This window comes from Pungitius pungitius, chromosome 11 (assembly GCF_949316345.1).
Source record: "Pungitius pungitius chromosome 11, fPunPun2.1, whole genome shotgun sequence".
In the NCBI taxonomy this organism is placed as follows: Eukaryota; Metazoa; Chordata; class Actinopteri; order Perciformes; family Gasterosteidae; genus Pungitius; species Pungitius pungitius.
The window spans coordinates 1,998,876-2,020,603 of NC_084910.1; the positions used below are offsets into that span (position 1 = coordinate 1,998,876).

Sequence of the window (21,728 nt, forward strand, 5' to 3'; positions counted from 1 at the left end):
GAGGAGAGCAATGATGATAACGTGGTAAAGCCAAGATGACCCTGGATGCGGGCGTTAGTTCGGAATAATGCGAGAACCTCAATAAGATCTTAAATGGAGGCCTGAGCTGTTGGCATTAAGATGTTTTCTAAGAACAAAAATGAAGCTCCACATTAGCAGGTAATGCTTCCTGTCAGTGAGGGGCCCTTAAGCGAAGCCCTCAAGTGACTAACTGGTGAGATGGTGGCATCCTGAGGTAAAGATTAAACTGTACAGTTTTAAAAAAAAATGTCAATGTCAAAATGTAGTCCTCTAGTCACTCGCCTTTAAGCGTTTGGAAGACACCTTTCTCTTTAAGTGCACTCACTTTGTAGTGGCTAACTTGTGTCGTGCAAGGGAAATATTCCATGGTTGTTTTTAGAGGTTTTTTTGTTGCTGAAAACAACTTCCTGGTGCAGGTAGAATTTATTGAAGGGAATCAGTAAGGTGAGATGGGGGCCGTAAAAAAGATATAATGTAAAACACTCCACTGAGCTGAGGGCAACTGCACTCAGGTGCTGCTTCTTGGACCCTGTTTGTATTACACATAGTAATTCAAACTGCCAACATACTGTATAATCGATGTTGATTGGAGAAGCTCCAATGAAGTCGTCCTGGTCCAGGGAATAGTGCCTCTCCACCAGAAGCTTCTTCCCACCTTTTGAGAGTTTATCTTTTTTTCTAAAAACAAAATATTTAGCTTCTGTCAGAAATGCAAGGGCATAGCCAAATTAAAAAAAAAAAAAATACCACAAGCATAGGCAATCAATCAATTAAACCTCCAGCTGCGTGCTTTGAATCACTGACCCTGGCTCTGTTTTGAAGCCCGACAATCTGAGTGTGTCCATGCATGCGCCCCTCCGCCCCGTCTGCGTCTGTGTGCGACTGCCTGATGAACACAACACAGAGGCTGAGCACGGCCACGCGGGCCTTCAAAGACACGAGAGTAATTTCACCTCCAGGAGCCCCGCTAAAGTGTTTTACCCCTTCATCCACTCTCGGTGTATTTTCTCTCCTCCTCTTCCTCTCTGTGGCGCTCCTCTTTGCTGTCATTTCTGCTGTCTTTCATGGTCTCTCTCTCTCTCTCTCTCTCTTTTCTCTCTCGCTGCGTTGGTGACTTTACTCCCTTTCCTCAATTGCCCCCTCTCTTCTGAACCCTGGGTACACCTGGCTGGCTGCTGAGGGCTGACACTTAAAAGACACTGGCTTCAGCTTCTGCTGCCAGCGGAATATCAATGTCTGCTGTACACACACACACACACACACACACACACACACACACTGCCTCCCTCTCACACATGTAGCAGCATATAGCACACATAAAGGCACAGGCATTATTAACTCCCTCCATTCAAACACAACCCACTAGCCCCCAAAGTCTGACTCTACTAGAGCAAGTGCAGAGGGAGGCGGTCAGATTGCAAAGCAACAGAATGGCCGCCATACCAACAAGAGAAGAACCTGGGAGAGCAACAGGGGGAGGGCACGATGAGTGAACTAAAAGCATTTCCCCCTCCACTTCCACATTTCATTTGTTGCTACAAAGCCCCTTTTTTTCCCCCCCCTCTCCAAATATCATGTCCCTGCATGTGTTACATCAGAAGAATTTTAAGCAGCTAACTGTAAGCCCTGTGAGACCTCACCCCTCCCTGTGCACGTGTGAACGCACGGAACACAACTCTCTCTTTCTTTGTCTTTGTGGGGGCTACTGCTCAACAACCTCCCCCCCCCTCTCCGCCCCCCAACTCCTCACTCCCTTTGCTCTTTGTTGATTTACAACGAGGACGTCTCCCCCATCGAAGACAGATTGCTGCTCTCCGTGTTGCCTGGCGTGGATCTCTTTGCACTTTTGGAGTAAAACCCCACATATCCAGGATCAAGAGGTTATTTACACGTCTCTCACTGTGTGTTTCAATTGTGTTTACATCTGTGTCTGAGTAAAGCCATTTTGAATTTCACACCGCAAGTGTATTGTTTGCATCATTAAAGGAAACAACTGGTGGAATCACAGCTTCAGTTTTCTGTGGGTGTATTTTTAGATATTCTGTAAAATTGCTGTAATAATATATCAGCAGCTGCATCTGTTGTGTTCACAGACTGACTTTAGCAGAGTTTATTATCTTCGATAGCTTCCTCTTGGAAGTTACGGGGGATAACTTTTCACTCCTGAAATTTGCATAACGTTGGCCTGACACCTAGTGGATGCAATAATGTTGGTCTGAAGGAGTATGTGCAGGACCCGGAAGTTTAAGTCAAGTTTCTCCTCATCTCAATCTTTTTCTTTTCTTAAAATTGCACACCCTTCCCACCCATAGCTCAGTCACGTCATGCCACAAGACTTTTCTTGAAGAGATATCTTTGCACTACAGCAAAAAGTAAGTACAGTAGTAGCTATAATGGTCCATCCACACGGGTCAGTTAGTGACTGGATTGAACTGATGTTGAATTTAGAAATGGGATATACAAGTTTGGTCAAGTTCAGTAAGTACCAAAACACACAAGAGATTTACAGGGAAGGGGGATGCGTGCACACATTGGTCATAAATTGTGTGCACATGTTTTACGTGATGACAGGAGCAGAACAGTCCGTCCCTGTTATTTTGAAGAGAAACACGTTCAAGTAAAGCTGTTCGTCCGTTGCACATCTTCCTCTGTAGTCGCTGTTTCTGATTAAAACTCTTTAGACTGACTCGCTGATGGTGAATGAACTCCTCACATTGTTTTGTGATGAAATTCTTAGCATCAGCAACAGCAACCACAGGTGTCACCCAATCCAACAGATCTAAACTTTGAAGGATTGCACCTTGAATGGGCATTCTAGATCCTGACCTAATGGGGGCAAGTCTTTATGAAGCTTTCCACTCACCTTGCATGGCTCGGACAACAATCCATTCCCACTGACATTGTCAGAATCATTAGTAACGTTTTTTCATGGAGAATCTACTTCGACTCTGCTTTGGAAGCGAGGCCTGTTTGGGCTGTAAATCTCAGCGTGCTTATTCAAGCGCTAGATGCACGTTATCTTATACAGATATGACAAAGTGACAAATACTTCAGACTAAGCCTAAGATGTATCATAGAACAATAAGAAACAATCAGAAATAAACCCACAATCGCCAAATTGAGTGAAACAGACGACACTGTTGCTTTTAAAGCTGGAGTAAGTATTGGCAAGCTACATCCTAGAAAAAAACAAACGCGTGGTAGTCTGCATAAAACCTTATTGGGATGTTTTCTAAGCCTCTCCTTCTGGACTGTGGAACAGCAAAGACCAGCATTGATACAAAGGGTTTCATTCACTTTTACATTGATTAAATAAAAAACACACACACACACACACACACACACACACACACACACACACACACACACACACACACATGTATACCAATCAGCAAGATCTAAATCCCCGGGGTACAGGCTCTATTAGACCATGTGCTTATGAGAAGATAATAATTTGGTAATATGAAGACACGGCAGCGGGTGGCAACAGTTCGGCTGCTGCAAGAAAATTTGAATAAGTTGTTGCCTAAAGGCAGACATTAATGAGTCCTTTCTGTCAAGGTGAAGGAACAGAGATAGCAGACAGTGTGCTTAACTTTAAAGAATGCAATCACAGCTTTGAATATTAGAGTGCGAGTTGTAAAATGACACCGTTGTCCTCTAGGCAAACAAGTGAAGCCTTTTCTCTTATTATACAGATCGGTGTTTAAGAGGTTTAATGTCAATATCACGCTCGAAGGGCAGATATTAATCCATGACATTTTCTCACATGATAAAAAACGTATTACTTTCCAATTTAGCTGCCCTGTTTATTGTGTATTTTCCTTTGAAACCAACCCATGACCGCGCTCCAAAAAGCTTTAAAATGCCAAAGAGTTAATTGGAAACGTTTTTCTTCGTGGCCAAACAGACATTTTGTTATGGAGACACAAAACACTAGATGGAGCTGTTTAGTTTTGACTGCTGCCTACATGGCATTGGTTGGTGGGCACAAGCAGTTTGTGGTCTAGTGTGTTTTTGTTGTGCAATCCACATTGAACGGGCAGGGATGGCCGGCGAAGCTCAGGCAGCTATTTCTGTCTGAAATTCGCAGAGCTCTGTAAACAAGCCTCAGCACAAGAGAAACATGTCGCTATGTGTGACAAGTGAAAGTGCACTCAAGCGTTGTTGTTTTCAGTCGGCCACATTTATGAAACACAACGGCAAGCATCAATTCACCAGCTTTAAAAAAAAAAAAAAAGCAAAAAGCACCTTGCTGGATGCACTCCACGGAATCTGTTGAATAGGCTTGATTGAAGTGAGCTTAACCAACACAAACGTAAGAAACACACACACACACACACACACATCTGTTGTTGATGCCAAGTTAAATCAGGACGTTTGGTGATGCTTGGGAGTTGCATCCGTAAAAGTGAAGCCGAAGACATTTAACAGTGCTTCACATAGCCAACAAAGGTATCTCCATTGACCCAAAGTGACTTGACTGTTTTACTTACTTGGGGTTGATCTCTGTTTCTGAGTTGCTTCTACAGTAACCTAATCATGTATTTATATCTTTGTGTTTCCCCGCCAGCAGCCAACGAACTGTTTGTTCCAGTATCAGTGCCGTCTTATAGTTATAGAGGACAAAAGAGAGATCAGAACGCGGAGAGTTCAAATGAATTTATATTAAAAGAACAAAGCGATAGATAAATAGAGGAAAAGAGATTAGGTGGTGAGTCAGCCATGTACTGAGAAAACGCTCTGACTGAGTCTCATGTGAGTCTGCAGCCGTGACGCCAAAGCGAGGCTCTATTTTGAGGGGAGGAATGTACACAGAGGCCTCGTGGAAAAGGACCATAACAAACAAACCGTGCGCAGCGCGCCCCTACAAAGAGACGGCCCGCTCTGGATCGCACAGTCACACAGCACCGACACAGGAGCCAAGAGGGAGAAAGTACAGCAAAATGTCAACAACGCATCAGATTGTCTAGTGAGATCTTCCTTATACAACAGAGTGGGACTGCCACACAACATAAGAGGAGAAACAGGCACAGGTGAGAAATGTATTCCCTAAAGTCTGTGGCTTTGTGTATGAAGTTGTCTTTGGACGAATCAAATTACTTTTTTGTTTGATATGATCATGTTCATACTGGTTATACACTAATATCTCCAAATTGGCACTTTGTATTATGTTTCTTTAAATCAGACTAGTCCCTTTGTTTGCGTTATGTCGTTATGTAACGCATGCATGAATGGGAAGAGATGCAGGTACATGCACCACGTCTTTACAAGACAATGAATAGTTGTGTAGGTGTTTCTGGGGTAATCTGCATTGACTGCTAATCTTCCTAACATTTCGTCAGGCGTTCTGCAGGCCCTATTTGTAGCATGCCTGTGAGAAACATGTCCTCGAGGGCAATGATCACATAACAAAGTTAGTGTTACAAGTTAAACACGATTTATAAAGCATGCTGGAAACTAAGTCTGTAAGCTGGACATTTAACCACTAATATTGGTTTGAGTTTACCAAAATGATTTGCAGGCACAATTTTAGATACATGACACATAATTCCAGTAGCATGGTTGTGTGGTACTGTTGTTTGTTTCACCACCCATGGGATTTATATAATTTTTATAATTTCCGGTATCTTATATTTCACCACCAAAATTCTAAATGAACCTAACTGTGCTCACGTTAAAGTAGAGCATCTATTCACTCATGTGATGGTTGTTAATCCCTATTTTACTGAAAGCCCTTCGATTGCAACTCATTGAGCGACATTAGAGCTAAAATGCTTAAATAATAATTAGAATTAGAATAATTAGAACATGCAGCTGCTTCACAAGTTGATGCTGAAGGAGCTTACAAAAAAAAACCCAATTGATTTGACGATAACAACGTGGCCTTTCCACAGCATGGAGCGACCAGGGGTCCAGATCTTCCTCTACCAAGACAAGGAGCAGTCCTCCAGCGTGCTCCTGCAGCTCAACAGACTGAGACAGGAGAACATCCTGACCGATGTGTCCCTTTGTTCAGATAAAACAGAGATCCAATGCCATCGCAACGTCCTGGTCTCCAGCAGCCCCTACTTCAGAGCCATGTTCTGCAACAACTTCATAGAGACACAGCAGACAAAGATTGACTTAAAAGACATCACGTCAGCCATTCTGAGCACTGTCATCGACTATGTTTACACAGGACTCGCCAGCATCAGCGTGGATGTCGTGCTGCCTCTGATGCAGGCGGCGTCCATGTTGCAATACGGCCGCCTTTTTGAGGCCTGCTCGAGCTTCCTTCAGGAGCAACTGAGCCCAGACAACTGTTTGAGCATGATACGGCTCTCTGAGATCCTGCATTGTGACAGTTTAAAGGACAAAGCAAAGGAGATGGCCATGAAGAGCTTCTCCGACGTGTCAGCGTCTGAGGATCTGTGTGAGCTCTCCTTACCAGAGCTCATGGGATACCTGGAGGACGACGGCCTCTACGCGGAGGAGGAGCAGGTCTTTGAGACTCTAGTAGCTTGGATCCACCATGATCCTTTATCCAGGCGGGGTGCAATCAGCGACCTTTTCAAGAAAGTCCGCCTCCGCCACATCCATCCCACGTACCTCTTTCAATTCATAGCCAACGACCCTCTGATCCAGTCGTCCACCCTCTGTGCCGAGCTCATAGAATCTGTCAGGCGCCTCATGTTTTCCGTCAGCACAAAATGCCTCGGTGACTCCGCAGTGGACTTCAAGCCCCTCTGGGTCGCGCCGAGGCGCTCCTCCTGCCACGACATGTTGGTGGTGGTGGGAGGGAGGAAGAACAACGAGCAGACCTCGAGGGAGGCCCTCGTCTTCGACGAGAGGAGCGAGACGTGGCAGCAGCTCGCCAAGCTGCCCATTCGCCTGTACAAAGCCTCCTACGTCGCCCTCCACAGCGTCTTGTATGTGATCGGGGGCATGTCCACCAACACGAAAGACGGGCAGGTCAGTATGACCGTCTACACCCTGTCCCTCAAGACCAACCAGTGGCGGACGGCAGAACCCATGCTGACGCCGCGCTTTGCCCACCAAAGCGTCTCCTACCTCCACTTCATCTTTGTCCTGGGCGGCCTCGGGCCCGACAGGCGACTGACCAACAGCGCGGAGAGGTGAGTGGGGCCATAGTCGTCATACAGAACAAACAACATGTGACGCGTACAGAACAAAACAAGCAATCGTGGGAAGTCACAATGGCGTTATCTCTCAATGGTGTTATCAGGTACAACAGTATGTTCAACCAGTGGGAGGCTATGGCGCCCATGCCGGAGGCTGTGCTGCACCCTGCGGTGGCTGTGGCTAACCAGAGGATCTATGTGTTCGGAGGAGAGGATGCCATGCAGAACCCAGTCAGAATAATACAGGTAACGTTCTTGAATCACTAAAACCCGATTTATGTTTGATTTCATTTTGCAGCAACATCTGTTCATCTTTTCTATTCATTCTAAGTCATTTATGAACTCACACCAAATCTGCCTCCCCCTTCTTTGCTAGGTTTATCACATTGCCAGAGACATGTGGTCTAGGTTGGAGAACAGAACGGTGAAGAATGTCTCTGCTCCTGCTGCCACTGTGGACGACAAAATTTACATCATTGGAGGTAGACAATAGCAGTGATGAGGGATAACAAAACAGTAAAAATGCATCAAATCTTTTTGGCTCGAGTCACAAAGGCCACCGTTCTCAAATGAATGCCCCCCCTGTCACAGGGTACACCCGCAGGATGATCGCATACGACACAAAGGCCAACCGGTTCATTAAGTGTGCCAACCTGAAGGAGCGGAGGATGCACCACTCTGCCACCGTCCTCAACAACAAAGTCTACGTCACAGGCGGACGTCACATCAACGGCCACAACGTCATCGAGGACTCTGACAAGTTTGAGTGCTACGACACAAAGACGGACACCTGGACATCTAAGGGGACTCTGCCGTATAAACTGTTTGACCACGGCTCGCTGACTCTGACGTACATCTCAAATCACGGGCAAAATCATGGCTGAGCTCTGATACACCTTTATGTACCTATACCTATAGTCTATACCTTCATCTCTGAGTGCCAATCAAGCTGTAGAAAAATGATTATTCCAATCGTGATGGAGTCATTTCAATACCTGTAAATGTTCCATATTTTCTCTATTTTTCTTTCTTAACATCCAAACCTATGGATGTACAGGCTATTGTGCTCCATATGCCATCCTCAACCTGTCTTGACCTCCCAGGGGGCTGCAGTGCTATTCTCAGCATGCTCTGAATCACAAGATCTCACTTGTCACGATTGAATCCCGGGGGGGGGGGGGGGGGGGGGGGTTTACTGTTGGCTGCTCAGTCTTTCTGCTGAAGGTTTGGATCACTGGTCACTTTGCACTGAAAGATGATGATGCCATTTTTTTGATAACAATGTTATCAAAGCTTATGATTGTTGTTAAGCATAACTTTGGATTGAATTGTGAAATGTTTGTTGTTTTGTGTTTTTTGTATTTTTTGTATTTTTAAAGCCCCAGAATGACACGCACAACGCACAATATTGTAAACTCAAAATGTGTTTTTAAAATGTTTTTGTACTGCTTTTCCAGCGCTAGTTAGTGATTTGTCACAATAAAATTGAATCAAAACACACCAGGCCATCTCAGTGCAGTATGTCTTCACAGTGCAATCTGAGCAGCCCATGTCCCCACATGTGTTATCATGTGTCCTTCTGGCTCCGCTCTCGCTCCTGTCCACAACGGACCTCCACATGTCCCGGCAAGTTCAGGTCAGCCACAGAACGAGAGACACAAAATATAACACATAGAAATGTATTGCCACGGACGTTTCTAAATATTGTCCAAAACTGTGCTTCACACGGTTTGAGTTGAATAACTTCAATTTCAATATGTTCGCTCACACTGATGATGGACATGAACAGTACCAGTCAAAAGTTTGGACGCCTTTTCTTATTTAATTCAATGAGAAAGTGTGTGCAAACATTTGACTGGTGCTGTATATACTACTTAACTAATGATTTCATATTCATGAGATAACAGTTTACTTTCAGAATTTTAATATTGCCTTGAATGATGCAGGTATTTCAGATCTCATGTAAAGTGAGGGCCAGTAACAGCTTAAATAATAACAATACACTATTTCACTGCGGACTTTCAAAGACCAATGTCAGCTGTTTATTGTGGAGAAAACATAATGTCACACAGGACTCAGTGTGCTCTACTTTGAAACCAGAAATCCCTGGGTCAGGTGCTCCAGTCGCCCACTGCCAGCCAATAGAGTCCACGGGACAGTGGGTCGAGTGGGTGGGTCAAGGCGGGGGACTGGAAAAACTATAGGAGTTCTGAGGTTATTTTGAGAGACGGACAAGAGGGACAAATGTTACGCCACGTGAAGCGTGATGTCCCGCCGCCGGTGGCAGATGTGACAGAAACGACGAGAGAGAGAGAGCCAGAGAAACTAATCAGCAGGGTTTCACAACAGAGAATCTGAGCCAGTGATGAAACTCATCCAGGAGGAGAAGCAACAGGTGTGTGTGTGTGTGTGTGTGTGTGTGAGAGTGTGTGTGTTTGTAATACGTTTTTGAGAGGACAGCTGTCCCGTCCGGTCACAACATCACAACAAAGACAGGAATCACGGACGGGGGGAAATATGTGGTCTGCTCGATGCTCTGGTTATTTAGTCAGAGGATCGCCAAAGGTTTAACCTCTGAGGATCATGAAAATCTGAACCGCCATGGAAAACCATATTAAAGTTGTTGAGATCATTTTTATCTGGATTGACAAACTGACATGACATCCCCAGAGCCATATGGCCCACACCAGACCCCCTGATTTAACATTGGTCCTGACTCACTGAATGAACTGAACTGATACTGAGCTTCCTCCTTGGTGACTCAGTCATCAACTGACCGAACACCTGCAGGGACCTTCCATGCCATCCTGTAGTTTGGCCTGATCTACAAATAGACTTAATTAGACATCGGTGACTGAACACCATGCACATCACTGTATACCTCCTACACTACCCAGAGCGATAGCTGTTTTTGTCTAGACGTTCGACTGCCATTGGAAGCCCGAGCACATCAGCCCAATGTGCTTTGCAATATTCTCATGTGACATCTTGTTTACAGATCGTAACGTGTGAGGTGTGGGCAGAGCCGTGACCTTTAGCATATATCAGGGTGTTACATTCCAACCTCGGACATGAAGCCACAGATGCACCTGTTCCAAAAGCCTTAGCAACACGGGATATGTGCATAACAGTGCAAGAATCTTTGAATGGATTCAATGATTTCAATACAACTAACTGATATGCACTTCCATTGAGGGAGAACTACTATGCATTCGTGTTTATTCTTCAGGGAAAGTCACAAAAAGGTGACGAACTGAACAGAACAGAAGGAATCAACAGAACAGAGATGAATGGGTTTGTCACTGCACATCCGTGATGAGACAGCATCGCAAAAACACAAACGTCCGTCGGCGAGCCCACGTGGTACCCACACCCGATGCGTCCCGGGTTGAGGATGAACTCCCTGCTGACAAACACACACACACTCCCAAACAATCCACAATGTGACCTAATACTCTGGAGGAACCCAAAGGACCAATTGGCGTATTTATAATTCCAGTGGTGACTAAGAATGGGGGATTTTTGCACAGATAAGCTTGGCCGAGAGACTTCCTGAGCAGTTTACTTTCATCCGAACCAGTACGGTATCCATTTAAGATCTAATGTAACTATTGTTACATTTTTGTTTTCGTTAGTTGTGAGTTGCATGTGTTCCATAACTAAATCCTAATTACAATTCAGTTTGATATTACTACTATATCGAATACTTGTATTGTACTTATTGTACTGTACAGGGATGTGTAAACAAATGATCATATTTATTTAATGAACCACAGTCTATTCTCCACAATGAAAACAGGCCATGTACATTTGAATAGGTATGTAGAAATATTCCTTAATATAGATGGTGCAATGACATTTTGAATGTTCTTCTTTTTAATATTGGGTGTAAAATGAAATATAAAAAGGTTTTTGGTACTCAGGGCACTCTTTTTTTTTGGATTCTGGACCCATCTTGACCCTGTGTTTAGATTATGCTCATACTTACTTAAACACCCCTGTGAGGCCTTTAATACTTTACAATCATACTTTACTCGGTACGGTTGAATGGTGTATTTTCATTTTCAAGTGACTCTTTACAATCGGCACATGGCAATGGAAGTAAAAAAATCCTCATGTAAACTTCCATGATGTATCTTGCCATTTAGCGGTTCATTTGGAGTGAACGTAATTGCACTAGAGACAGTTAACGGACAAATAGTAAGCGCTTTCTAATCTTGCTGAGACCCCTCCTGGCATCGTTGGTGTCCTCCCTCCCTGCACCTCCCCGACGTGACAGAGGTTGTTGCCCCCCTCCAACACGCCGTTCTCCCGGGAGGTTTCGCAACGCTTCGGTTGATAAACAAAAGCCACGTGCTGCGGCGAAGTTTCCACGGTGGGCGGAGCTTGCCCCGTTTCCGGGTTCTGAGTTGAGGATAAAAAGAAGAGCTGCGCAATGACAACAGTAGACCAGAAATACGTACAGGGCAACTTCGGTTTCCTGGAGAGGACGCACACACACTGAAGCGGCCCGCGATACTTTTATTTGAATTTAAAAAAAACCCTACGTCGTCGAAGCAGGATGCCTTTCCTCGGACAGGACTGGAGGTCACCGGGTCAGAGCTGGGTCAAAACCGAGGAGGGATGGAAAAAAACCACGGCAGACGAGAAGAACAACAACAACAACGTCTCCATGGAGAGGTTGGTCCTTTACGCGACGGGGTTTGAGGTTCCTCGGCGCGGCGGTAATAGTTTGTTCTCTAGTTGGGAGAACGATGGAGGGAGGGGTGGAAGTCAGGGGGGAGGTTATGAATCGATGGCAGGGTGGCCGAGGGACGCGAGGCGGGCGCCTTCCTCGCATTTAACCTCCGCGTCTTTGTTTTTCTGGGGCCATGTTCTCTTTCCGGGCTAATCACAAGGGCTATTAATAACCTCACAACAAGTGGGTGGATTAACGCCCCGCTGTCGAGCCTGTGCTCTTTACCAAATGGCCAGCCTTGCACGAAAAGCCTGCCTTTGATGCTGGTTAAAGAGGCTGTTGTTGTTGAATCATTGGACATGCGCAGTGGAGGGGATGCCTTCTAGTTTTGGTGCACTTGGTTTGTTACTGAAGAGGCAGAAGAACGTGCTGCAGATCAAGTGTGCAGGCAACCGAGAATGGTGAGACGATGCCTTTAATGAAAAATGTGTGTTTGTTTTGTTTTTGTGTCCAGCTTCTGCAAAGCAGAGGAGGAGGAGGAGGAGGAGGAGGACCAGGAGGAGTGTTTCAACAAGGAGAACCTGCTGCTCTCTCTTAACTACGACATGGCTGCCAAGAAAAGGAAGAAGGACCAAATGAACAACAACGCCAAGGTCCCTTGTGAGTGAACACCAAAGGCCTGCACAGTCTGACTTATTGTTTTAAAGTGGCAGAAGATAACCTTTTTAAAAAATATATATATATTTTCCCGTGCGGGGTAGTAAATTGCATAATAAAATATGTGAAGTTTTCTTTTAGAACAAAAGTTATTACCCAAAGAGGCTTGAGGACGCGATGTAACGGTCTTGAGGGGAAGGCATCCCTGGATGTTGTTTGTGATTCATTTCCCAGCATTTGATGAACTCTATTTCAATAACTACTGACTCTAAAATTGTATCTTCTTGGGCGTGCGTGTGTGCATCTGTCAGGGTCATTATATGCTGCTTAATATAAACAATCTGCTCTCTGCACAGATTTCCACAGGGAAAAGTGGATTTATGTTCATAAAGGAAGCACCAAGGAGGTAACAAAGCAACTGTTCATCTCCTCATTGCTAATGTAAACATATCGAGGATCTAAATCTAACCTGATGACTTTTTTTCACAGCGTCACGGTTATTGCACACTGGGAGAGGCCTTCAACCGCTTGGATTTCTGCAGCGCCATCAAGGACACGAGGAGATTTAATTATGTCGTTAGAGTGAGTCCTCATCTCTTTCTCTTCTTCCAGTTTCACCCCTTTTAGTGGAGTTGTTTCCAGGACATTTTTGGTTGGTGGGAGACAAGGGGCTAAGGTTAAGAGGGTGTGCGGGCTTCTTGCCGGCTCTTATCAATGCTCAGCAGACAAGGGTCTCTCATTGGAGATGACACTGACCCAGGGGGGTGTGTGTGTGTGTGTGTGTGGGTGTGTGGTAGGATAACAGTGTGACACATTGACATTTTGCTATAAAATGCTTGATAAAAACAATTATTGCTATTCAGTGAAATTCCGTAACGTTTGACACTGTTCTATAGATTACAACCGTTAAACTGATTCACATTCATTAGTGATGCTAGATGGCTTTGTGGAGAAGGTCCACTATTACTTGGTCAACATTCATAATATCATAATGAACAACAACATCAACAGATGTTTTTATTTTTTTTTCTCCCACCCACATCAAAGCGTTTCGTCCTTAAACACCAGCTCTCCCAACGTGTGAGCTCAGTGCACGTGGTTGTGTTCTCCTGTACCAGTTGAAGGGGGGGGGGGGGTTGACAGCTGTGCAGTGACGTAAGACCACCTGACAGGGGTTTACCAGCAGACTCTGTGGTTGTCAGGTGACTACGACCTCCGTGCACACGCGTGTGTCTCTACGTCTCTGCCAAACCCTTCAGTCTGTCTTCACTTCCACCGTGCCGCGGTTCTGTTGAGCGGTCTCTGCTGGCCCGAGGAATGTGACGTGATGTACCAGAGCCAGTCTCAGTTTTGGCAGGACCGTGCGTTTCCTGTATTATGCTTTGCGACCGTTTATTTATTCACTGAACACGGGTGTAGGAGGTCAGCATTAAGCCATAACCACCCGATATCCACAGCGTTGTCACGCAAGTGAGCCCCGTTTAATCTTAAAATCACACTGAACTTAGTGTCTGCTGATGTTTTGGACCTTTTTTTAGCACAGGTTCCAGTTTACCAACGCAGTGTGCTGAGAACAATATGGCCGTGTAACACTAGCGTCTAGTGTGGACCCGGCGTCCCGGGTCACTGCCCTTCGTTGGTTGTGTCTCATGACATTTGGGGGTTCTTTAAACTCGGTGTCAGTTACACGGATCAAGTTCTTCCACAAGAGACACAACGAGAGGTGCTCTCTCTTCTCGGGGGCACACGGATGGAGGTTGTTTCAAGGAGAGAGAGAGAGAAAGCTTTTTAAAGTGATTGTTTTGCCAGAGACGCGATACAGCAACAACAGGACCGACTTTAGTAGAAAACGGCGAGCTGTGGCGTGCAGGTCGGTTTCTGATACGCAACCCGTTCAGCATGGCTGCTCTACAAAGAGTTGATGCGCGGCTAAAAGCCGGAGGGATTAGGTTTTAGGAGTGGAGCTGGAATGAATGATTAGGGGAGCCAGGGGGGAGCGAAGAAGCTTAAAATTAAATAAAAAAAAAAAAAAGCATGTCTGAGAATAATGTAGTTCTTAGAAAGTTTTTGTTAAGGCCGACAAAACATCAGCCTTTCATTGAGGATTCGACTGAACTCTTGTTCACAGTTGCCGTTGTTTGAGATTATGAATTCTTTACTAGTTTTAAGTTTGGAAATGCACAATGACTTTTGTATTCGTCTGAAAACTTATCTACAACCCCCCCCCCCTCCCTCCCCCCTCCCACACACACACACACTCCACAATATGTGGATGTCGACCAAGGTTACATACTCCGGTGAGAATTGAGCTAGGGGGGAATCTAAGTTTCTCCATGATGTCACAGGATCTGGTGCATGCCAAACATGCCACCCCGCAACCCACCGTTTGTCCGCTAGCCAGCGACAGCACCCACTCACACGCACACGCACACACACACACACACGCAGTGCAGACACACTCTGTCAAATGATTCAGCTAATTCACATGACGGGGGGATCAGCAGTCGAGTGATTAAACGCTTGTTTGCGGAGGCTGATGTTGTTGACAGCCCGGGCTCTGGTCCAACACCTTTTCCAGCAGCTGCTTCCCCCCCCCCCCCCCCCCCCCCCCGAAGGAGACTCTGATCAAGAGGGCTCTGAGCCAAGAGTTCGGTTTGTTCGCCTGTTGGACCGAGCTTCTGACGAGAGCGAGGACCAGGTGGAGCCCCTCCAATTTAGTTGGAGGCGGCGCTTTATTGTCGGCTGTGCAAGTGCCTTTTGTGAGACGGCGGCATTAACAGCCATTTAAGTATTGAGGCAACTGGAAGTGAGTCTCGACAGCTGACGAATGGATGACATGTATGTTGTGTTTCTCCCTTTTTCTCCGGCTCCAGCTCCTGGAGCTTATCGCCAAGTCCCAGCTCCCCTCGCTCAGCGGAGTGGCGCAGAAAAACTACATGAACATTCTGGAGAGAGTGGTACAGAAAGGTGAGCCGCTCTTTTTTTATTTTTTATAAAGTCACTTGAAAAAAGGGTTAATTTACAACTGATGTGCACATAAAAGACAAAAGTTTTTTTTTTCTTCTTCATTGTTGCATCAAATGTGAAGCAGTACGGACTTCGCTTCCTTATCAAAGAAGCTACTCTCTTGTTTGTGTGAGCAAGGCAGGGGAGTGAATTTAGTGCTTTTAATGACACAGTAAAACAAGACAAGACATTCACCAGGCGGCTCAGCAAGCCGCCGTGTAAACAAAGTGTTCCCTCTGCTATACGGAGGCTGGGCTTGTTACGGTGGCCTGCAAATATTGTAAATATAAACGTACAGGCACTTTTGCGTTGATGTGGTCTTCGATGGAGTCCCAATATCACTGTTTGGATAAATGCTGCGTAACAGCCAGGCTCTCAAACAGCCCTTTCAGATTATAATTTGAGTTCATTTTGTTTAATAACGTCTTGATTTGCTCCTCCAGTTCTCAACGAGCAGCAGAACATTCGGCCCATCAAGGAGCTGCTGCAGATGCTCTACGTCTCGCTGTGTGGTCTCGTTCAGGACATGGGCAAGTCTGTGCTGGTGGGGAACATCAACACCTGGCTGTACCGCATGGAGAACATCCTGCAGTGGCACCAGCAGCTGGACAACATCCAGATCAACAGGGTAAGCATCAGCACGGACGGGGCTTTGTCCTTTGGAGGGAAATTAAGGAGACTTTGCAGAGGACGAGTCACATTTTATATTAAATTCCTGCCAATTTTCTCCCTTCAGCCCACATCGACAGGCATGACTCTGACCGACCTCCCTATCAACCTGCAGTTGAACATCATGCAGCGTCTGTCGGATGGAAGGGACCTGGTCAGCCTGGGCCAGGTTTGCCCCTCACTGGGGGGCCTCGCTGAGGACCGGCTGCTGTGGAAGAGGCTCTGCCATCACCATTTCACAGACCGACAGGCACGTAGACCATCGCTTCTCTGGCATGAGAATGCTGGACGTCTCCGTGGCCTTAGCACACGTGGTAGTTTAAATGTCCTCCTTCTTTTCCTCAAACGGCTTCAGTTTAAATGCTCGAGGCCGGTTAAGTAAGATGACAACGCAGTCTTTTTGACTCGCATGTCATTATAAGCACGTACTGAGGTCCCGCTTTTCCTGGAAAAGGCCTTGAACTGTGCATAGTGAACGCACAGGACCCGAGCACCATGCTCCAAAGCATGCACCTGATGATAAGCCAGGGGGAAAGCCTCAGCCTTTAGGCCAAAATGGGTTATGGTGAATATTTCTCTAAAGGTAAAGGGTGCCTAGAGAGTTTTTGTTTGTTTTTGGGGGGCGAGCCTCAAGAAAGCTGTCGTTAAAGAATATATTTCTAGGTATTTATCTCTCCTCGGGGCGTGTCTCAAAGTCGTCCGTTTTATTTCTTTTAGATCCGAAAGCGCCTGATGGTCTCCGATAAAGGTCTCCTGGAGTGGAAGAAGATGTACTCCAAGCTGAGCCGCTGCTATCCTCACAGAGAGCAATACAGTGACACGCTCCACTTCTGCACCCACTGCCACATCCTTTTCTGGAAGGTAGTGTTATTTTTCTGTGTTTTGCTTCTGGATACACGACAATAAAAATGTCACAACCATGGAAAAAAAAAAGGAGAAATAAATCGTCCAATATTGATTTTGTGTGTGTCTCCTCACAGGACACAAACCACCCCTGCACAGCAAACAACCCAGAAAGCTGCACCGTGCCCCTCTCTCCTCAAGACTTCATCAACCTTTTCAAATTCTGATCCACCAATCCACTCGGACTGTACATATGCTGTACATAGAGACGCGCAACTTTTGTCTGTTTTGTTAATGGCACAATCAATTCCTGGATGTGTGTTTAGTTGAGGTATGACTCAGCAGTGGGACAATCATGCAATGGAGTTTCTTTTTGAAGCTCTGGGCGAGTTCCCAGTTGAAAAAGTGAGGGAATGTGACTGAGGAAAGGAGACGAAGCAGTCCTCCTGAGGATGAAGGGAACGCTCGGCTGTCAGAGTTAAGTCTTAGTTTATTGTGGTTGTTGAAACGATACTCCAAAGCAAACGCACCTCATGACCTCTAAATTATGCACTTTTCCCCCCACTTTGGGAATTTTGGTTTTATTTAATGTTTTGGATTTTTGTGTATTCTTTTTTTTTTTTTTTTTCATCCCAGGAAGAGGGAAAGAGAATTCAAACCTGTTTTTGAAATGGTGTTTTGTTTGATCTAGTACGATGTCCAGATGTAGTTTACGTTAGAGTTCTGGGATGGCGAGTCATGAATCTTGAGTTGCTGCAGTATCTAAGTGTGAGTCCGTAATTGATCGTTGGACTGATGATTCTATGATGATGTTGGCACACCAAAAGTTGTTATTGCTGTTTTTCACTTTTATAAAGATTTGATATGACTTTTTTTATCATTAATTGTGTTCATGTTCTGCTGTGGCTGCTATAGTAACCGCCCCGGTGTGCTGTATTACCAAAGATTGTAATTATCTTGAACATAGTCAACATAACGATGGCGTGTGCCTTTTCACAAAAACTTGAACCTGGTACAGTTTGATCCTTGTTTGGAAGGTTTTCTGATGCTGTTTTTTTTTTTTGTCTTTCTTCCCAGCAAGAGTGGTATTACGACCTGAGGCTCCTATACCAAAGTTGAAAAAACATTTTACTTTCATTTTATAACACCCAGAGGATGGTGTTTGTTTATTAAGGCAATATTTGTATTACGGTGCAATTTGACCCAGACTTTTGGCGACCACTGCTCAGTCAGTGAGGAATGATGCTACATGCTATGCAATGCGTTCGGTTTATGTTCTGTTGAATAAAGAGGAAAAAAAACATAGCTCTCATCAGTTCTGATTTGTCTTCAGCTCTTACGGCTGCATCTTTCTCAATCACCCTGTTCCTCATATTATATAAAACGCACACGGGCTTCTTCGGGCCTCCTGCCTCCTGCTAACAGCAAAATTGTGCTCTCTTTTGGAGGCATGATGAACTGCATGCTGGTAGTTTATAAAAGCACTCGTAGGAAGGAGTTCAGGACATCCAGTCCTCTCCTTGTGATTTTGTCCCTGCCTCTGATCAACTAGCAATATTTATACATGAGGGTGTCATTCTGGGGAACACACAATAAACAGTACTTGGATGATTTAACACTGAAGAAAACAAATGCATAGAGGGACTCTCCCCTCCCCGATCAGTGTCTCGAGACCACTCAAGGATTAGTTGTGTTAGTTATGCAGGCCTGCTGTATAGTAACACAAGGTCCTTAAACATTGAGCTTCCTGAACAACAAACAGTTGCTATGTTTGATGCTATCTTTGAATTGTTTCAGCGGTTGGAGTAAACAAAATAACACTTTTAAAAAAGCAAATGAAAGAACTCTTTTAGCATGAGAATATAAACCGTGGAATCATTTACAGAGCTTTAAAAATAAATAATTATACAAAAATGATGTAAATATTCATTTGACCAAGAAACATGCGGTGCACAAACAGTCCTACGCTGCTCCTCCGGGGGTAAAGGGAGCGGGTTCCAGAGAGGTCCAACCTTTGGAGGCATCATGTATATCACTTGTAAAGGCGTGAAGGATTACCAAAACAATAATAGGCATCATTTAAGGCCATACAAAAAGGGCAATGCTGCCCACAGACAAAGTCAACGTAACTTTTCACTGTACTGATCACAAAACCCAAACATGTCATCCACATCTTCCTCATGAACCCAGCTAAAAAACTGTGCTGTTCCGTCCACACTCGCTCTGAATGAGAACAGTGGCTCACAGAGGGAGCATCAAGAGACGCCCGCCCGACGTGGGACTGACGATCCTCTCGATCCAGCTCTGTAGCCCTTAAGCTTTGGAAGCATTTGCCCTGTCAAGTCTGGGCTTTGGGGCGCATCGCGGTGGAAGCACGGATTGCAGAGGATCCCGAGATGGTGAGAGTCCTCGTTGGTTTTATGAGGTGTGGGAAGCGGGTAAAGCGGCCGTCCTGTGTCCGCAAAACAAATGAGCCGTGTATATAATATAATATGTGACACATGCATAAATACTAGGGCTGTCAAAAGATTAGATGAAACATTAACTAATTCATCGCACATTTTGAAATTCATTCGATTAAATGGCGATTCATGAAAGTCGTTGTTGTCACAATGTTTGTTTTTCTTCCAAAGACTAAATCTTAAAAAATATTTTGTCGCATTAATTTGGCCCCATTAATGGCATGGATTGATGCCTTTATGTTGACAGCCTTAATAAAGACATATTAGACTTGGACTTAGTCTGGTCAGACTGAAAGTTGTAAAGTAAATCAAAAGTGAAAAAGAGTTACCAGAGTTAGTAAATGTCACACAGAGGTACGTTCTCTCTTTCAGAGTTCTGAATAATCCACTCAATAGCATCCCAACCCTACAGATCCACACAGAGAAACAGAGGATTAAAGAGGAGAAAAAAGCCAAACTAAGAACAGTCAGTGCAGGTTAATGACATGCAAAGAAATCACCCGCAGTATGTTGTCACTTCAGATCTCATGCAGAGGGTGTTACGTCTCCCTATAAGAAGCGTGTGACTGTACGTGCACTCTTCCTATTTCGTGTCACCTTGACGGCGTTAGCTGACATTCTCCTTGCCATCATCCCCTCCAGGTAACTGCTCAGACTCACTCCCTTGACGGTGATGATGGCCTCCTGGGTCAGAACGGTACTGAGGAGGGGGTTGGGGGGGGGGGGGGGATTAGGGTGAGATTTCAGAAACTAGATGAATTAAAGTGGAATGAACCGTGCAATGTACTTACACCTCTGGGTTGTCCGGGTGCGGCCTGTAAAGAAGCCGCTCGTCCACTGATATCAGGTTGGTGAGCGTGATCTGGGTGATCAAATTCATTCTGATGTAATCATTGATGGGATATTGTGATGCACATGAAGTGCACACGTTTTATTTGGATACGATCATTTCTATATTAACATACGATAGTATATCCTGTGATATTTTTGACTTTCGACTCACGTTGGTTGAGTACAGCTCCATCTTTTTCCCCTCCGGGTCCACTATGGAGTGCTCCTTCACGTACGTCTGCGTATAGTTGGTTCCCAGAATCTGCACACGCGACAATACACAGCAAGCGCGGTGATAAGATGATCAACGTGTCGCTCGATCTGTGTGCATTCGGCACTGCTTTCACCAAACCCACTCTTGCCCGTTTGCTCTGGGGACTCAATGGAAAGACCACTGAAAGACGTGTTTTACTGCTACGAGCCCAGAAGGGTGCTTCTACATTTCTACATACAACGCCTGTGTGTGTGCGCGCTGACGACTGACCGCTCGCACGATGCCCGGGAGGCCCCACTCCGTGCTGAGGAGTCTGTGGCTGTGCAGGCGTCCCTCTGCATCCAGACTGCGGTCCAGCACGTCCACCCCGACCACGTTGGCGTTCATGGGGTTAGGGTACTTCCTCATGGCGGCCTTGATCACCGTCTCCCAGGGGTAGCTGTACAGAATCACAGGGGGGGGGGGGGGGGGACATGAATCAGCTGGCAAAGCTTTAGATAAACTGAGCGTGTCGTCACGTGCACAGTAATGACGAAAAATAACTCCCCATATGTACTGTTCGGGGACAAAACTGTAACTGGGAGGCTGTATGTAGAATGATCAAAGTTCCACTGCTGCGGAGCAGGTGGAATTTATTGATCAGCACGAGTAAGACTTCAGATTTGGGTTAAATGAGATGTATTCAAACTCAATGAAGTTGAAGGTCCCTCCAACCTGACCTCTGCTTCATGAACCAACCTGAAAACATGTTCCGTGCTCCAAAGCTTCATCCTCATGAGACGCGCCTTGGCCTTATCGATGCAGCGAAAGCCTCCGCGATCCGAGCCTACATCTGCACGGGAGAGCAGGGCCTTTTCTGATGGACGCTCACGACCGTCAGCGAAGTGACTCCGGATGTCGCATCCGTCACTTCGGATTGCACAATGTGCTCTTCTGATCCTCACCGTCGCAGGACCCAGGGCAAGACAAACATGCGGGCCAATGTATAGATTAAAATAAGCAGCGCGTGCAGCAGAGGATGGGAGAGAAGCCGGTGCAACAGCGGAACCACGGAATGCCAAGCACGATTTAGTCTGTTTTGGGATTCTGGTCAAGGATTTCAAAATAAAACAAAGATGAAGAACTGTCATCGCCGGCTTTTGCTGTATCGTGTAAAACATATACAGTAAGTTCGATGCAATACTGCTTCTATCTATTGTGCATCAATTTTAACTCAACTTCAA

The 21,728-nt window shown here is 45.5% G+C and overlaps 3 protein-coding genes across 4 annotated transcripts; 2 read left to right on the top strand and 1 right to left on the bottom strand.

Annotated features, from left to right (window-relative positions):
* The first annotated feature begins 4,697 nt into the window (after window positions 1–4,697).
* Window positions 4,698–8,318, top strand: LOC119196954 (kelch-like protein 38). The gene is made up of 5 exons (XM_037452768.2): window positions 4,698–5,057; window positions 5,919–7,139; window positions 7,250–7,391; window positions 7,522–7,627; window positions 7,737–8,318. The coding sequence occupies exons 2-5, from the start codon at window positions 5,920–5,922 to the stop codon at window positions 8,027–8,029; spliced, it is 1,761 nt and encodes a 586-aa protein (XP_037308665.2). The 5' UTR covers window positions 4,698–5,057; window position 5,919; the 3' UTR covers window positions 8,030–8,318.
* A 3,224-nt stretch (window positions 8,319–11,542) lies between these two features.
* On the top strand, window positions 11,543–17,626 carry fbxo32 (F-box protein 32). The gene is made up of 9 exons (XM_037454637.2): window positions 11,543–11,825; window positions 12,338–12,483; window positions 12,837–12,886; window positions 12,970–13,062; window positions 15,354–15,447; window positions 15,930–16,114; window positions 16,223–16,405; window positions 16,873–17,016; window positions 17,136–17,626. The coding sequence occupies exons 1-9, from the start codon at window positions 11,707–11,709 to the stop codon at window positions 17,223–17,225; spliced, it is 1,104 nt and encodes a 367-aa protein (XP_037310534.2). The 5' UTR covers window positions 11,543–11,706; the 3' UTR covers window positions 17,226–17,626.
* Window positions 17,627–18,073: 447 nt separating this feature from the next.
* On the bottom strand, window positions 18,074–21,565 carry prelid3a (PRELI domain containing 3A). Of its 2 annotated transcripts, XM_037454639.2 has the most exons (7): window positions 21,244–21,565; window positions 20,776–20,944; window positions 20,464–20,553; window positions 20,252–20,322; window positions 20,058–20,160; window positions 19,790–19,866; window positions 18,074–19,450 (listed from the first exon to the last, which is right to left on the bottom strand). In XM_037454639.2, exons 1-6 carry the CDS (start codon window positions 21,279–21,281, stop codon window positions 19,795–19,797), a joined length of 543 nt encoding a protein of 180 aa, XP_037310536.1. In that variant the 5' UTR covers window positions 21,282–21,565; the 3' UTR covers window positions 18,074–19,450; window positions 19,790–19,794. The 2 variants fall into 2 exon arrangements, with proteins under 2 accessions (XP_037310536.1, XP_037310535.1); XM_037454638.2 differs by lacking the exon at window positions 19,790–19,866.
* Between the last annotated feature and the right edge of the window lie 163 nt (window positions 21,566–21,728).

Coding starts and splice junctions, on each gene's coding strand:
- fbxo32 (XM_037454637.2), top strand. CDS start 11,707: ATGCCTTTCCTCGGACAGGACTGGAGGTCACCGGGTCAGAGCTGGGTC. Junction 12,484..12,836: donor CAACAACGCCAAGGTCCCTT/GTGAGTGAACAC, acceptor CTCTCTGCACAG/ATTTCCACAGGGAAAAGTGG. Junction 16,406..16,872: donor ACCATTTCACAGACCGACAG/GCACGTAGACCA, acceptor TATTTCTTTTAG/ATCCGAAAGCGCCTGATGGT.
- prelid3a (XM_037454638.2), bottom strand. CDS start 21,281: ATGAGGATGAAGCTTTGGAGCACGGAACATGTTTTCAG. Junction 20,161..20,251: donor CACCCGGACAACCCAGAGGT/GTAAGTACATTG, acceptor CCCCCTCCTCAG/TACCGTTCTGACCCAGGAGG. Junction 19,451..20,057: donor TGTCAGCTAACGCCGTCAAG/GTGACACGAAAT, acceptor TTGCGGACACAG/GACGGCCGCTTTACCCGCTT.
- LOC119196954 (XM_037452768.2), top strand. CDS start 5,920: ATGGAGCGACCAGGGGTCCAGATCTTCCTCTACCAAGACAAGGAGCAG. Junction 7,140..7,249: donor CTGACCAACAGCGCGGAGAG/GTGAGTGGGGCC, acceptor TGGTGTTATCAG/GTACAACAGTATGTTCAACC. Junction 7,628..7,736: donor CAAAATTTACATCATTGGAG/GTAGACAATAGC, acceptor CCCCTGTCACAG/GGTACACCCGCAGGATGATC.